This window comes from Rhamphochromis longiceps, linkage group LG17 (genome assembly GCF_057381845.1).
Source record: "Rhamphochromis longiceps isolate RC_006_pf linkage group LG17, R_longiceps_female_GT1.1, whole genome shotgun sequence".
NCBI classification, from domain to species: Eukaryota; Metazoa; Chordata; class Actinopteri; order Cichliformes; family Cichlidae; genus Rhamphochromis; species Rhamphochromis longiceps.
The window spans coordinates 28,402,976-28,420,102 of NC_140573.1; the positions used below are offsets into that span (position 1 = coordinate 28,402,976).

A 17,127-nucleotide genomic window follows, 5' to 3' on the forward strand; every position below is an offset into this window, starting at 1 on the left:
ATATAATATTTTTAACCAGTTTATGAAAGAGGATCCAAAACCAAATTTGTGTAAAGTTGCAAATAGAAATTTCCAGTTAACTCTGTCAAATGCTTTTTCTGCGTCTAAAGAGAATATTGTAGTTTCTAGGTTTTTACTGTATGAGTAGTCTATCAAATTAAGTAATCTACGTGTATTTGTTGATGAGTGCCTACCTTTTATGAAACCAGTTTGGTCAGGATGAATTAAGAGGGGGGTTATTTTCTCCAGTCTCTTTGAGAGAGCTTTGCAGATTATTTTAAGGTCTACATTTATAAGGGATATTGGACGATAGCTTGAGGGATATACAGGGTCTTTGCCTGGTTTTAGCAGGAGATTAATGTTTGCAGAATTCATATTTGATGGAAGTCTGCCCTTTTCTTTAATTTCCAACAACGTTCTGTAGAAAACTGGTGCTAGAATCGACCAGAATTCTTTGTAGAATTCTGCAGGAAAGCCATCTGGACCTGGAGCCTTATTATTGTGCATACTTATCAGGGCTTCCTGGAGTTCACCTGGTGTCAGTGGTGAATCCAGTGCCATTGCTTGAGTGTCCAATAATTTTGGAAGAGTTATGTTGTCCAAAAACTGATCAATTTCTTTTTTAGATGGGTTTATTTGTGGTGAATACAACGTTTTATAGAAATCCCTGAAAATGTTTTTTATTTGTATCGGTTCATATAATGTGTTCCCAGATGAATCTTGAACAGCACATATAGTTGTTTTTTCTTTATTTATTTTTAGCTGGTTTGCTAGAAATTGACCGGATTTATTACCATGTTCATAATTTTGTAGGCGTAGTCTTTGTACTAAGAATTTTGTTTTTTTTATCAATTATCTCATTTAATTCTAGTTTTGTTTTGCGTATTTTGTTCAATGTTTCCTGATCTTGGTGGGACGCGTAGGCTTCTTCTAGTGATTTGATGTTTTTTTCTAATTCCTGACAGCTATAGGGTGAATCTCAGTGTCTGAAATGTCGTTCAGCAGTGAGCTGCTGACCAAAAAATAATCCAGACGAGAGTAGGAGTGATGGACATGTGAGAAAAAAGTATATTCCTTACTGGTGGGGTGAAGGGAGCGCCATGCATCGCAAAGACCAAAGTCGCTCATATACTGTTTGATTATATTTGTGGACTGCCAATTACGCTGAGTTCCCGCTGTATTGAGCCTATCCATGTCTTCATTTAGTCCAAGGTTGAGGTCACCTCCAAGAACAAGTGTGCCATCTAAGTGTTCAGAGAGTGCACTGAAAAAACCGTGAAAGAATGAGGGATCATCAACATTTGGACCATATACACTTGCAATACATAGCTTTTTATCACGTATAGATAGTTTAATGATTAAGAATCTGCCCTCTGGATCTATAACTGTATCGAGTACTGTGAAATTAATATTTTTATGTATTAAAATTGCTGCTCCCCTTTGTCTAGAATTATAACAAGCTGAGAACACATTAGGAAACTCAGGTGTTTTAAGTTCATTCGAACCTCTAAGAGGTCTGTGGGTCTCTTGTAATAGGACAACATCTGCCTGTAGTTTTTTGAGTTGGTTAAATATTTTTAACCTCTTTTCTCTGGAGCCAGCTCCATTTATATTCCATGTAATGAAGGACAGTAGTTTTAAGCTGGTTAATATTTTTATAAAGAGGTTGTTGATTTTTCAATAGGTGGAAGTGGAGTGATATTGGGAAGTGGTATTTGGTGTCTGTTGGGAGGTACAGGCTTGAATTGAGTGACTATTTAACCAACAAACTCCTTTTGTCTTGTAGTCGGCCCTTGGAGTTTTGTAAGGTAAATATTTTCCATTCCTGCCGGTTTGCTGTCCAGACTGTCAAGCTCTTGCTTTAATTTGATCTGACGAGTCTGTGCAGTCGAGTAGCTGAGGAGCGGTTTTTCCATTTTGTATGGATATTGGGTGTATTCTTCTCCATCTAGGAAGAAGCCACGCCCTCCCAGACTTGTCATTAAAATAGCTGTAGCTGGATGATGTTTTTTATCAATTTTTGGCAGCTCTGCCATAATATACCGCTGAAGCCTTTCCTTTTTCAGCCTCTCGTTTTTTAAAACTTTAAACGCCTCCTCGGTCTCTGCCTGTTTCTTTTGTTCAGCAATTTTTTGGTTTTCCTGAACTAAAGAAAAGTTTTCATTTATGTTTTTAATTGCATCCTCCCTTCTCTTTCGCTGTGCAATTAAAATTTTATTTTCATTCATTTTCCACATCCTTGTCATCAAAATCTTTTTGTCTTTTTTCTTCTAAAAGACTTTGTTTGGCAGACTTTTCTTTGTTAATATCTGCCAGTTTTTTTAATAGCAATTTCTGATAACACCTGCTGTCTGATAACACCACCATTCTGTCTGTGTTTTTCCTCAGCTTGAAGTTTTTCTTCATGCATTTTTCTTTCTTTCTTTTGCGCTTCAAGCTGTTCATTCAGTTCTTTCAAGACTTTACTTTTTGCTTGTGACATTTTTACTGCCTGCTATTGTAAGTCTTGTTTATATTTTTCCTCCTGCTGCTGCCTTAATTCTTGCTCCTGACTTTTGAGTTGTTTTTCTAACTGCCTTCTCTGTTCATTATCTTTTATTTGGTCTCTTTGAGCTTTATTGAAAGCCCTCTTTATTAGAATTTTCTTTTGGGCTTTCTCTTGCTCCCTTTTCTGTGCTTCCTCAAGTCTATCTTCCACCTCGTTATTAATTTTTTTCTCTTGCTCTTTTCTCGCTTGCGCCATTTCTTTTTTTAACTCGATAAGCTTATCGTTTTCATTTGAAACCATACCGCCATAGATAACTTTGTGAAAGTTTTTAACACAGGCATTCCTGTTAAACTGCAACTTATCAGCCTTCTCCAGAATCTGGGCTTGAAGTTCCTTTCTTTTTTGCAGTTTAGCTGCCTTTTCTAATTTCGTTTCCTCTTTCATGTACTTTGTCGTCTTATTTTGCTCCCTTGCCTCCGCTTGAGGATAATTTATCTCGTAAGTTTCCTTAAATCTAACTTTTTTTCTGGGAGCAAATGAGGCTTGATTTTATCCCAATGGTAGTTAACGCTATGTGTTGGGGTCTCTGTATTCTAGACATCATTTTCTTTCTAAAGATATAGCAATGCTAAGACGTTGTGCGTTTGTGAAATTGTTTGTGTCAGTGAAACTGAGTTTATGTCTGTTACAAGCCCTATTTAAGGGTTTTTGTAGCCTTTGATCTGAATTTTTTTTTTAAACTTTATTTAACAAACAATGAGTATACAACATACGAACAGATGCAGTATAGAAAACAACAGAACATGAACACAAAAAGCCAAGGGTAAAAGAAAAAGGTAACAATTATAAGAATACACGCAAAAATTCACATACATATACAACACATATTGTTTTGAGAGCCTTTGTGTTGGTGGAGTCTGATATTGATTGTATGTACATTTCCACATCCTTAAAATAATGACAGAAATATGGTGTTTTGTTAGTAAACTTACATTTATGGTTAAAAAATTTAGCTAAAAGTATTAACAAATTTATCATAAAAAAACATTTATCATACTTCTTGGGGAACTTAAAGAAACAGAATAAAACATTTTCCCATCGTAAAGAAAACTCCCTTAAAATGTGGACAATAACAAACCTGCTAAATTCCTTCCAGAATCTCTGTGTAAAAGAACAGTACCAAAAAAGATGTGTCACAGTTTCTGGATGATCCCCACAGAAAGTACAATTAGTATTTATGTCCCTTTAAAATTTTACCATGTAGTGACTGGCTGGATAACATTTATGTAGAATTTTAAATGAGACTTCTTTCACCTTATTTACAATCAAATATTTATGGGGGACCATCCAGACTGTCTTCCACTTGATATCTGGAACATATCGGTTCCAATAAGATATTATATATGGGAGAGAGACGATATCTTCTTGGAATAAACTACGTATTCTCTTATTGCTGTTACCAAGTTCCTGTGAAAAACAGATTTTCCCTATTGGTGACTCAGCTGGATCAGGGAGAGTGACTGAGGTAGATATTGAGCTGTCAGTGTTTTTATATAACATTAAAGTCCCTGAGGGTATGGCACCAAGCACCATTAAGAATTCCTGAAGACTGATTGGAAATGTTATATTGCTGCCTCTGTTCGGTGGTGTCGAGCCAAACGGACTTTAGCGTTTCTTTGAACAAGCTGACGGTTCACTCGTTAAGCTGAAAGAAAGATGCTTTAATCACTGGAGTCACGTGTCCATTGTACCATCTGGGAACTCTTCTTGTTTAGCACTCTTAATAACACAAACACTATATCCTCTGTCTCTTGTGCTGTTTTGTAGCAGTGTATACTTATTTATCATGTAGCTTGCCATCACCAGTGTGTGAATGTGTGCATGAATGGGTGGATGACTGGATATGTAAAGCGCTTTGGGGTCCTTAGGGACTAGTAAAGCGCTATATAAATACAGGCCAGGCCATTTATACACCTGAGACTGTCACCTGACTGTCTGTCCTGCACTCTCTCTCTCTTTTTCTTTCTCTGATTGTGTAATAAAATATGAGCATGTATTTATAAGTTACACTTGTGTTTGAATCCTGCAGCTTATCACACATGTGATTTCCATATGTGACAACTGCAAGTGTCCAGAGTGAGGACAGACTGAGAGACCCACTGCTGCACATCATCTGTGAGGCTTTGCACCCCTGATGATCCACCAGGACAAACTCAAATAATTTTACCATTCCAGTGTTTTCAGTGTGGGAGAAAGTACTCAGTTCAAGTTAAACACTATGAAAGGCAGTACCAAGTTTAATATTCAGAAACATAAACTATGTATCAGCAGCAGAATGGAGCTAAAATAAATGTCCATGTTTTTTTCAGTTCTATGAAGCTTTGAGTATTTTGGATTAGTAGCACTCCTGTGTTTGTTGCATCATATTGCTGTAATTGTTTATATGCTTTATATATCCTGAGGTAAGTTGATCTATAATGTTACATCATATTCTATAAGGATGTTATGTGTTTGTATATTTTCTGCCCAGTTTGACCCATTTAGCAGAAGTCAGCCTGTTTAAGGCTCTGATATCTATTCTGTATGACTTAAAGCAGTTATGACATGGTCTGATTTTGTCACCCAATAAAGGAATATTTAATATATCGGTCTACTCTTCGTTTTATCAGAAACAGTTATCACAGCTCGTAAATTTTCATTTTACACATATGTAAGCATTGAGCCAAATTTTGTAATGCCAACATAATGAAAGAACAATATTTGTCTCTTATATATGATACATCTATATACATACACTGTCAAAGATACCTGTCTTTGAGTGACGATTTAAGGTGATAGGACATAAATAACTGCAAAAGTTCAAGGGGGCTGAATACTTTTGCAAGCCACTGTATCTCTATCTGACTGACTTGGTTGAGTTGGTTCTTAATGCCATGCAGACACTCTGTGTTGAACCTACTCCTGACATTTGTGAAACCTTTCTTCACCTTTGTATTGATAAGGTCACTTCTAACAGGGCTCAGATCTCAGCTTTAATGACATGTTTGAGCCTTGGACTTTAAAGTAAATTGTTAGTCATTTGAAACCCTCATTATTTCATAAAATAATGATGCTGTCCCTCCTTCTCTACTTAGAGGTTCTTCCCACTGTAGGACCTTCTAATTTAGGAATTGTAGTAGTCTGTCTTCAGTCTCATAGGTTTTAAACATGGAGTAGATGAACCTTGACCACTTGAAATCTGCTTTGGTTCAGTCAGGGGAGGCATTTAGGTGAGGAAGAAGAGTGTTGATCCATAAAGGTCAGTGAGGTCATGTAAATGCTACTTCAGCTGTCAGATACAGAGATTAAAAAAATGTGCATGAATCATGCATGATTTTCATTTACACCCATCATCTTCAACACTGGGTACAACGGGGTTGACTTGGTTTCTTCACGTATCGCCTTCAGTGCAATTAAAGGCCTGTTAGAGGTAGTGTTGGATGCTGCATGACAATTCTGTACGCAAGACCTTCCAGCTCCCTTGGCTCATGTTCACACATCATAAACTAGTTTGAAGCATTTGTGATTAAAGTGGTTAAATTCTAGAAATCATCTTTAGTCAAAACACGGCTAATGCTTTACTGATGTAAAGAAAGGCACTGACAAAATGATTAGCTTAAAGTAAAATCACAGGCCAAAATAAACTGAATAAGTATATCATGAAATAATTAATTAAATATGTGGAAAATTATTAAACTAGGGAACAATTAGTTTGTTTAATATGCAAATAATTATTGCATATCAATTAATTTCATTTAAAACATTTAAGAGATTGTTTATTTTTATTTCAAATTTTATTTAATTAATGACGCATTAACTATTTAATAATATATTTAATCCATTTTGTCACTCGTGGCCCTCCATAGAGCTCATCCTTAATGTCTTGCTAAATTATGTGCTGTGGGGGAAAATTCCGACTGGATAGGGGGTTTATTTTATTTTATTTTATTTTATTTTATTTTATTTTATTTTATTTTATTTGTGTCGCGCTTTTTAGAGGGGAAATACGGTGGCCCTGAAGTGCAAATCACACCAACAAATTGCTAAACACAACAACAAAATTGAGAGGCCCTGAAGTGTTTAGCAATTTGTTGGTGTGATTTGCACTTCAGGGCCACCGTAGAAACGGGGACACCCATGCCCTCGCTGAGATTTTAAAAAAATTATTTACAGTTACGCAGCACTGCAATGCGTCATGACGTCAAACGTTACGCACAACTGCAGCCGAACCAAACAGGAAGTAGTGCGAGAGCGGCTGCTGAAAATGTTTACGTTCAGTTTAACGTTCGTACGACAGTAAGTAGTAATTTAGCGGCTTAATTGTTGTTTCATACTTTCACCTGACTTGAAGATGAGTGATTTGCTGATGTTGGTGTCTCCTATAGAGCCTGCGTGTCCTGTCAGGTGTTGCAGCATGCTGTGTGGCTACATGTGTGCCTGTGCGGCTGACTTTGAGCAATAGGAGACTTAGGCACCTTTAACGTTTGTGCTCTGTTTTAGTTTTTTTTGAGGAGATGTTTATATGAGTCGTCTAACTCGGATTTGTTGTTTTGTATCTACACAGTGGGGAAACGCAGTACAACAGGGAAAAGCTGCTGCAAGGTGATTCACGTTATAACAACAGATGTAATCACGTGTTTACCTTTCACATCTAACTGCACCTGTGTGTTTGGACGGTCTGTAATTTGTGATCTCAGGTCAAGGTGTGGACACGCTGCTGTCAGAGACAGGTGTGCAGCAGGCTGAGGCAGCAGGACAATACCTAAAAGACATCGCGTTTACCAAAGTGTTTGTCAGTAACCTGCAACGAGCTGTACAGGTGAGGCACTCAGGTGCACTTTTTGGGGCACCATGGGAGGAAAATGACTGTGACAGAGGTGGCACATATCTTGCTGTAGAGATGACATCAATGAAAAATAGTCCAACACTTTAGCTCCTTTTACTGATCTATTTACCATTAACTTTTAATCCACTTTGATCATTTTAACATGGCTCACAGTATTTATTTATAGCACTTTTTAAAATATAAGCCTATATTCTTTATGCAAAGAATCAAATGGATAAGAAGCAGATTTTATTACAGCAGCATAATGTTTATAGTTTAATCCATCAGCAGGTTATGGTATGAAATAGAAACTGTTCATTGACATCAATCTGTGACAGGTATGTTGAATTTTTTTTTAAGATGTTTGGATGGTGTGAAATTTTCGATGGAGTTATCATCTTTCCTTTTGTAACGGCTAAAGGAAGCACTGAAGCACCTTTGCTTAGCTTTTATTAAGGTTGCCAAACAGATATATCCAGGTCAGTTCACACACTTACAAACCTTATTAGGCAAATTTTACTATTCCACTACAGCACCTGCTTTCCTGCCACTTGCACTGTACTTTAAAATATTGCTGCTAGAATTATTGCAAAGCAAACAGTCCCACAGCATAGTGATATGCTGTGTTTGTTGTGCTGTTGCATTATGGCCAAAAATCTCCACATTGGTGTCATCTTTGGTTTGTTCCGATGTAACTTTTTATAGAGAGGCGCCTTTTCCCCTCACTTGTTCAGTCTTTTTTCAATTTACCGCCATGAACTTTAACCTTTAACATGCTAAGTGAGGCCCGTAGAGTCTGAGATGTAGCTCCTGGTTTTTTTGGGGGGGGGGGGGGGGGGGGGGGGGTTGCGGTTTCTCTGAGCATTGCATGGTCTGATTTTGGGGTGACTTTGCTGGGACGTCCACTCCTGGGAAGATTAACGCTGAACCAGCAACCTGCCAAAACTTGTGCTTTTGTACAGGAGAAGCATAGAAGCACCTGGCTTCTACTTACCATGTTAATTCATTTGGGACCAGTAAGGTTGTTTTTAGGGTGTATTGTCTTTCTTAAGACTGTAACTGGCACTGCTCAAGATTCAGGGGACACCAATGGATTGATTTCTTGACACAGGCAGCTATTCACGTTCCAAATAACTGGGATCTTTTGCAGATTCTAAGTCCTGCTGTGAAAATGAACCATTGTCTCCATAATGCTTATCAGCAGACACAAGCACGGAGTGCTCTGAAATCTCCTGGTAGACGCTGCATTGACTTTGGATTTGATAAAACGCAGCGGACCAACCACCACAAAGAAAAGCAGACGCCATATAAACCCAAATCATCACAAAGTTCAGAAACTTCACACTGGACTTCAAAAACCTTTGATTCTGAGCCTCTGCTCTGCTTCCTCTAGACTCCAGGATCCTGATTTCCAAATGAAATTTATACATTTACTTAACGTTCATAAAGGTTCCAGTTATCTTTCTCCTTAGCTCAAGTAAGACTCCACTGATGTCATATCTGGTTCAGGAGTGCTTGATACTAGGACTGCGACAGTTGCAGCTCCTATCCTGAAAACATCTGTGCGTGCTCGCTCTCAATGCTCTGACACTAGCCTCAGTCCACTTCTCGTGAAGTCCATAAATGGATGTTTTCTTGACAATCCACTCATGAATGTAGTCTTGTAGTTTGTTGCTTTTGTACCTTTTCCTACCATGCTTTTCTCCTCCACTCAACTTGACATAAACATGCTTCAGTACAGCACTCTGATCAGACAGCAGTGACCTCCATGTGGAGGCTGTCATAGGTTATCATCTGGCCAACTGCCACTTCAGCGGTTTTCCTCACAGTTAAGGTAACTACAAAGCTGTAATAACTGATGTGAACAGTTACATGACTAAGTGATGCCACACGTACTTCCCATCAGCATCAAATGTTTAACTAATGAAATGTCATCTGGTTATGGAGAAATACAACACAGGATCTGTAGAAATGGCTATACTGAGATTCATGTCTTTTTCATTAACAGTGTATGAGTGACTGATTGTGTTTCCTTCTTCAGACAGCAGAGATAATTCTGAGGAACAACAGTCATTGCTCTGGCATGGAAATGGTTTTGGAGCCGCTACTCAGAGAGCGAGTAAGATCTGTTTACGTTCTGCTGCTTCCACATGTTAAAGTGTTACACATAGCTGTACGGGAGCCCTAAACTGGGGCTCTTTGTGTTGGCACAGGGTTTTGGTGTCGCTGAAGGGCGTCACAAAGAGTATTTGAAGAACATGGCGAATGCTGCAGGCCAGTCGTGCCGTGACTACACACCACCGGGAGGAGAGACTTTAGATCAGGTTAGTCCAAACAGCTGGCCTAAAGACCATTACTTGTACAACAGTGCCATGCAGTGGTCATTTTAGGACATTGCAGGTTAAGTAATCCCTTCTGTTTCCAAACTGATCTTTTATAAAGCTTCTTCTTCAGACCAGGGTAATGTAGAAAAGAATGTAGAAAGACTGTTTTGACATTTTACATTCAGAATTTCCATTTAACTCCCTTTGTATAAGCCTCAGTGTTGTGGGTGTTGGGTCAGAGCCTATACTGGGACTCTTACTGGGGTATAAAAGAGACCAGTGTTAAGCAACATCTGTGGTTTTTCTATTGCTGCGTCTTCCTCCACTCAAATTCACACACTACCCTAATTCACTTTTTTGGGTGGTTATTTTACCCCTTTGTTAGTTTAAGTGCTCACAGGATGGGAGGGTAGAGAGTTTAATGAACATCCCTAACTCAACTTAAAATAGTAGACACTTAAATTTTCTCCTACACTTTAAAGGTAAACTTATCAACACACAAATTTATCCTCTAATTTCTCTCAAAGTTGTCCTCTTTTTGGAGGTTTAAATAATTTCTTGATCAATCAGTTGTTATTCATATTGAAATGAATGAAATAAGTGAAATGCTTGTACAGGGTGGGCCATTTATATGTATACACTGTAATAACATGGGAATGGTTGGTGATATTAAAGTCCTGTTTGTGGCGTATTAGTATATGTGAGGGGGCAAACTCCTCAAGATGGGTGGTGACCATGGTGGCTATTTAGAAGTCTGCCATCTTGGATACAACTTTTGTTTTTCCAATAGGAAGAGGGCCATGTGACACATCAAACTTATTGGTGATGTCACAAGGAAAACAATGGTGTGCTTGGTGCTCTAATATCGCCAACCATTCCCACGTTATTACGGTGCATCCATATAAAAGGCCCACCCTGTATTTTCTCTGACCAGCAGTCTAGAGCTTTTCAGGGGCCATTTTCATACATTAACCTAAAATTTATAGAGGACCGAAATGGCAACATCAGTGGTAATAGTAAAGAAATTGAGTTAATGATAACGGAGTTACTATTTTTTTCTGTTCTATTTATCTACCTTTGTCTTAATTTTCTAATTTATTTACTTTTGATTTAATTATTCATCCCCTTCAGTTATTTTTAGCTCATCCAATTGTAGAACTGATGAGCTTATCCCACAACTGTCCTGCTCTCTTACTATAGTATTTGGTCAGATTTTGGTGAAATGAACATGATCACCTAATTGGTCTTCAGCATAACTGTCCTTAAGGTTGAGGTCACATTTGTTGTTTTATGGGCAGTAACCTGTGAATGTGGTGGATGCATTTATTTCTGTTTCTTCATTCTCACTTTTTTCTATTCTTATGCTTTTCTGCTTCAGCATGAAAATGAGGGAGGCATCATTTAAAGTCTGTAATGACTTCTGTTTAAGCGTGGCTGGGTTTATAGAGAATGGCTGAACAAGAAATAAATATGTTTGAGGGCAAACTAGAAAGGATGAATGAATGAATCCATAAAAAAAATGTGAGTTCATGCTTTATACTGAGTTGAATTTAAGAACTTCCACAGACAAAGTTGGACTAGATTGATTGATAAATCAGTAGATAAATATATTATATTTTCTGCATAAACTCAGTTTGAGTTGGATAAATCAAAGTCTGACTTTTTAAACCAAAGATGAAAAAAGCAAATCTCTCCAGTGGAAATGCTGCAGTGATCAAATTTTTTTTTGGCCTTTTGGTTGAAGGTTGTTTTTTTGTTTTTTGTTTTTTTTTGTTTTTTTTTTAAATCTAGTATTCACAGCAGCTCTGATGTTTTAATATACAGTAGGTACGAGGACTGAAAATTACATGGAAAAACGAATGGCTCTCTGAGCTTCCCTGTCATGTTGCTTTCAGGTGAAGCTTCGATTCAAAAAATTCCTCAAAGCTCTTTTCAAGCAAATGCTGGATGAGCACCTCTCATCAGGACCGGCTGCCTCTTCAGGAGCTTCAGCATCTGGAGATGTCGCCCAGGGGACCGCGGCCGTTGCCTCCAACACCCCCCCCTGCTGCTCAGCTGATGACGGCCTTCAGGGCGTGCTTGTCCACACTCTGGTGGTGAGCCACGGCGCTTACATTCGTGTGGCCATCTGGCACCTTGTGGAGGACTTAAATTGCGCTCTACCTGCAGGGGCGAAAATGCAGCAAGTGTTTTCACCCTGTCCGAACACGGGCATCAGCCGCTTCATTCTCACTCTGAGTGAGTCTGAGTCTGGGCCGGTCCTCTCCGCTGCTCGCTGTGTTTTTACCAACAGGAAGGACCACCTGGAGAACCTCGCAGATGGTGAATAGCACAAAAGAAAATAAAGAGGTAGATGTTCTCTGCTTGTGTGTGTATATGTACACACTATCTGATGGATGATGGAACTATTATAAGCACTAATCTAGCACAGGTAACTGAAGGCTACGTTGCACAGGGTAATTCATGTTTTCTCAGTCGCTGTGTTTCACTGTGGATCAACGCTCAGATTCGGTGTACAGTTCTGTTTCATCATGAAACCATGTCTGTCCAGCTGTAGGCCAGTAAGGTGACCTTTCATATTTAAATTGTTTAAAAACTGATCATTAAATTGCCTCTTTTATTGTGTTACACCAAAGTTTGAAGTATTTAATGTATTGTGGCATTTCCTGTGTGGCAGTTGTGCTGCTGCTCATTTTATTGTGTGCAATATTTCGTGAGAGCACTGATACTTTGAGTTTGTGTTTAACATTTCATACAATCACAAGTAATGAGGGGAAAAAACAAGTTGCACAAATCACAGAATGCTGTGAAATTACTTGCAAGACATTTGTGGATGTATTGTCTTTTTTTCTGGGTGCTACATATTCATAAGATCTTTTTATGTTGTCTGACATCATTTTATCTCCAATAAATGGCTGATGCAGCTCATGATGACCTCAATCAATAAACCATGGTCTGATTTATTCCCAATAGCTGTGTATAACTGAAAAACTGATGAAAACCAATTTAACACAAAGGCATGTGTTATGAATAGAGCAGAAGAGCATCTCTTAATGGGCTACAGCAGTAGAAGACCACACTCCAGTTCAGAACAGGATACTGAGGCTACAATTTTCACAGTTCACCAAAATGAGACCAGACAAGATTGGAGTCATCTGGTCTGATGAGTCCATTTCTGCTGCCACATTCAGATGGTGGGATCAGAATTTGATGAGAACGGCATGAAAGCATTGATCCATCTTGGCTTCTATCAACATTCAGGCTGGTGTAGGGTTAATAGTCACCCTACATGAGTATTTTTGCTGATCATCCGTTTATGAACACGGCATCTACTGATGGCTGCTTCCAGCAGGAAAACAAAGCATGTTTAGAGATATCATTCAATCTAATGCTAATGCTAAAAGTTAGTGCACTGGATTTTATAATGTTAGAATAATGAATAGGGGGAGTGTTATGTTTTTGGGAAACTTGTCGTATTTGAGGGCAGACACAAACGGCTGTTGTTGTTTGCATTGAAGGATTTGTTGGCATTACTGGTGCTACATCCTCTGCTACGGTTACGGTGCTAAGTCAGCATTTTCAATTTCTTTTGAATCCATGTTGGATGTCTTTAAGTGCTGATGGGAGATCAGTTTTGCTGCTTCCACCTATTTTTAATATCCTGTTGTGAGTCTCTCGGTAGGTCAAAGTAACAGATATCCTTAAAAAAAACAACAACTTGCAAACTCTGACAGGGCGTCATGGATACCACTCTCATGCAGTTTCAGTTTATTCACAAATATATTAAAATACAAATTCCAGCATAATGATATATAAAATAGGTATTTGTGAAATGGAACTCCCCCAAAACTGTTTACGGCTTTTAAAAAGAAGTCCAAATGTCACATTATACACACCAAATACAACATGGAAATTCTTAACATACGTGATCATACTAACCTAAATCACTACAGGGATCCTAACATATAAATTACATCCAATACATCTACAGTATGAACCTCATATAGAGAGCTATTACAGTTTTTAAAAGCTCATTGCCACTCAGCATTCAAAATCAAGCATAATTTAGTAGCAACTGTTGGATTAGAGTCTGTGTGAAGGAAGAAAAAGACATGTTTAAAGTGCTTTGAAGCTCCCCCCAAAATTCTGGACCTCTTGAGGTCACACTAACACATCTACATTTAAGTTTTCTTTCCCCTGAGAAGTTTTTTTTTCTTGGTAGAGCTCACAAAGTCTTATGTTGACTCTAAATGTACAAGCATCATGAAAAATGTCACATTCAGTTAACTTCAGAAGCCTGAAAAGAAGATCTATAATCTCTCAAGATATGTGGGATAAGCATTGCACCATCTAACATTGCTTTACCTTAAGTGAGGTACAAACAAAGACTGGTCGATGGTCAGTAGTGCTTCACATGAAAGAAAATGGCTAGTTTTATAAATAAGCTAACATATTTGGATAATTTCTTCTTGATTAGATCATCAGTCTTGCATATTACATTTGCAGCTTTGCTTCAAAGATTATAAAAGAGTTAAACTGTTGTTTGCTGTTATCTAAAGTAACTGAACTTAATCAACACATATGGTATGAAAAATACCTTTAAAGTAAAACATTAACAGATTTACCAAAAAGAGAGCGCACAAAAACAACTCACAAACACAGAACGTATTTTCTTTTATTACTTTATTTTGTCCCAAATTCAAGCAACACTCCATCCAAGACCCCAGCTCATACATTCAAAGACAAACCAATTTCCCTTTATGTACATTTGAACTGTCTCACAAATAAATAAAACGAAGGAATGGATTTAAATAAATAAATACTCTTTGGGACTGTTTTTTGTGTTTGCTGGTGGCGCCCAGCACCTGTAAAAGTCACATAACTGGAGTTAGGAGTTGACATCTGTAAAGGTTATTTACCCTGTACATATATTCCTTCAAGTCATGTATTAAAGACTGGTGGAGGATACACAAATGAGTGATGGCAGTGAAAAGTTGTGGGATTTCCCTGTTTAATTCCAATTTAAGAAGTTAAAAACCGCACAGGACTTTCAAATATTTAATCTTAACCTACCAAATAAAAACTTTATAGTATGTTCGTCATATATATATCGCTTTCTTTTTGTTTTAAACCATTAAATGGTGCCTTCAGTATTCTAGATGCAGGCTAAGTTGAGCTTCTATCATGGGAAAAAACATCAGTGTCACTTTTGAAATGTGGGTTTCTCAGATCAGCTGTAAAAACCTCATTGAGAAGAAACCACAAAATCAAAGATTGCGCACACATGTACACTGATTTGGGGGTAATTAATTTGAAGGGCTCTGGTGATTTTGTGAGAGAAACCAAATAATATTCCGAAAGAAATCCTGATCAATGCTCAGCGTGAGAGCATGCCAGCTGGAACATCTGGACACCTAAGATATTATTTTAAAAGTGAATACAGGTTAAAACACACGTCCCTCGACTTAAAATCTATATTTACAACTGCGTGAAAACTAAATTAAAAGGAAAGAGAAGGCTGCAGGCGCAGGTGAATTTAAAGACAATATAAATTGTGCAAAAAGAGTTGCAAGTCAAGTTTGTACATTCAGTGTATAAACACACTGCATTGCTGAAGGATTCGTGACTAAAAAAGTTTTTAAGTCAGTGTGAAAAAGAGGGAACGACCTTATTGTTCTGCTTTCATTTTTCCATGAAGTCTCATGTTAATATTTTTTCTCTTGTATGATCTAAACTAAAATGTTAAACTATAGACTCACATAGACTAACTGAAGGCTACCGTGGTCTTTCTCAGCCAACTGTCCCGGCGCTCCGGGGGCTGGCCGGGTTGGAGAAGTGCACGTTCCAGGGGTCTTGGCTGGATGGAGCCGCGAGTTTCTCCCGGGACACGTTGCGTCCGTCATCCCCGACCTCTGTTTCTATTTCCGTCTCAATTTCCACCTCCCTTTCCTCCAGCTCCTCGGGCACGGCCTGGGAGTCCGAACCCTCTTCTGTCTGCCCTCGGTTTCTCTTCTCCCTGTGCAGCAGGAGGCGCTCCAGTGGTACGGTGTTTTTCCTGGGCAAGAAGAGGGAGGTCTGCGGCAGGTTCTGACCCGCCGAGTACACCTGTCGGGAGCCCTCCAGGTTGAACAAGATGCCGGTCCGGCTGGAGTAGTACACGTCCCGGTTGTTCTCCAGGAGCTTGTGGTTGAACAGACAGTCATCCCGAAGGCAGACAGGCTGGAAAAGAGAGAGGTGAGAGGGGCAAAATGAAACAAACGGAAATAACCAACCAAATCTTTCTTTGATGCATGCCATGAAATAAATATTTTTTTGTTTTTAAAAAACTGTTTAAATTAAAAATAAATAAATAAATAAATAAATAAATAAATAAATAAAAATCCCCGTTTAGAAATAAATCGGATCGCATGGAAAACAAAAGTGTTTTGCGGGATTATTAAATATAAAATACACGAAAACCAAACCACACACACAAAAAAACCTCTCACATTAATTACTTCATAGCTCAGAGAAATACAAATAACTCGCTGTTTAGTCAAAGAAACGGTGAAAAACAAATGTGGACTATTGTTTGCATTATTTTGTGCAGAAAAACGTCATAAAAACCATAAATGTAATAAAAGTAACTGAAGGTTTGAGGTCTGAGTTTATTGACAGTGACCTTTATCGATGAATGAATATTTATTTTAGACACACTGTGCGTAAAAACTAAGTAGCACAAGGTTCCGACGAAATGCGTGGGGTCGATTAAATCACAAATAAACACTGAGTGAATTCAAATTAATTATTTGCTTACAGAGCTGAACGGGTTGCCCTCCAGGTCCATGCACAGGTAACGGCTGCTTTTGACGCCGAGGATGGCGATACGATCTCTTGCTTCAGATTTCAGTAGAATCACACCTGCAGGAGGAGAAAGGAATAATAATCATACGAGAATACAGACTTTCATTATACTACAGCATAAATATTAGAGTTATCTTACTATAGGTGCTCCTGGACGTAGTTTTGCGCACACTCCCATCTAATCTGATCTCCAAGTAGAAGTTATTGAGGTCTGTGGATGTCTGCAGGTGGACGTATCTCCTTGGGTTCCCCCAGGTGGATCCAACCAGAGGTGATGGGTTCGGGACCGTATCCCCGAGAGGAAATCCCTGCAAGACAGCGAGAAAGAGCGCCAGCACGGTGTCTCTCATCCCCATTCGCCTGTTGACCTCCATTCTGGTTCAAACTTCGAGCTCCTGGAAGTTTTCAGATGCTCTGTTGTCGCAAAGTTTGGAGACAGTTCCTATTTAAAGCCCCCCGAGCGCCACTCCTGCTCACATCCTTTGGGTAAAAAAAAGGAAAAAAAAAAAAAAAAACCGAAACTCGCCCCCAAAGCAGATGTGCGGGTTTGCTGCAGCGGAAGGGCCACTTCCACCTCTGTCTGTTTACACCGATGCTGCTGGTCAAAC

The 17,127-nt window shown here is 38.6% G+C and overlaps 2 protein-coding genes across 3 annotated transcripts; one reads left to right on the forward strand and one right to left on the reverse strand.

The window, feature by feature from the left end:
- Positions 1-6,744: 6,744 nt before the first annotated feature.
- Positions 6,745-12,573, forward strand: tigarb (TP53 induced glycolysis regulatory phosphatase b). 2 transcript variants are annotated; one of them, XM_085387277.1, is made up of 7 exons: positions 6,757-6,823; positions 6,913-6,966; positions 7,092-7,129; positions 7,225-7,346; positions 9,394-9,471; positions 9,566-9,676; positions 11,572-12,573. In XM_085387277.1, the coding sequence occupies exons 1-7, from the start codon at positions 6,792-6,794 to the stop codon at positions 12,004-12,006; spliced, it is 870 nt and encodes a 289-aa protein (XP_085243403.1). In that variant the 5' UTR covers positions 6,757-6,791; the 3' UTR covers positions 12,007-12,573. The 2 variants fall into 2 exon arrangements, with proteins under 2 accessions (XP_085243404.1, XP_085243403.1); XM_085387278.1 differs by lacking the exon at positions 6,913-6,966 and having other exon boundaries at positions 6,745-6,823.
- Positions 12,574-14,670: 2,097 nt separating this feature from the next.
- fgf23 (fibroblast growth factor 23) lies at positions 14,671-16,893 on the reverse strand. The gene is made up of 3 exons (XM_085387199.1): positions 16,659-16,893; positions 16,473-16,576; positions 14,671-15,895 (listed from the first exon to the last, which is right to left on the reverse strand). Exons 1-3 carry the CDS (start codon positions 16,891-16,893, stop codon positions 15,467-15,469), a joined length of 768 nt encoding a protein of 255 aa, XP_085243325.1. The 3' UTR covers positions 14,671-15,466.
- Positions 16,894-17,127: the final 234 nt, after the last annotated feature.

What these genes read in the sequence shown, in the direction of transcription:
- tigarb (XM_085387277.1), top strand. Translation starts at nt 6,792, where the DNA reads ATGTTTACGTTCAGTTTAACGTTCGTACGACA. An exon ending in AGTTTAACGTTCGTACGACA is followed by an intron (nt 6,824 to 6,912) that starts GTAAGTAGTAAT and finishes TGTCTCCTATAG; the next exon opens with AGCCTGCGTGTCCTGTCAGG. An exon ending in CAGGGAAAAGCTGCTGCAAG is followed by an intron (nt 7,130 to 7,224) that starts GTGATTCACGTT and finishes TTGTGATCTCAG; the next exon opens with GTCAAGGTGTGGACACGCTG.
- fgf23 (XM_085387199.1), bottom strand. Translation starts at nt 16,893, where the DNA reads ATGGAGGTCAACAGGCGAATGGGGATGAGAGACACCGTGCTGGCGCTC. An exon ending in TACGTCCAGGAGCACCTATA is followed by an intron (nt 16,577 to 16,658) that starts GTAAGATAACTC and finishes CTCCTCCTGCAG; the next exon opens with GTGTGATTCTACTGAAATCT. An exon ending in AGGGCAACCCGTTCAGCTCT is followed by an intron (nt 15,896 to 16,472) that starts GTAAGCAAATAA and finishes TCTCTTTTCCAG; the next exon opens with CCTGTCTGCCTTCGGGATGA.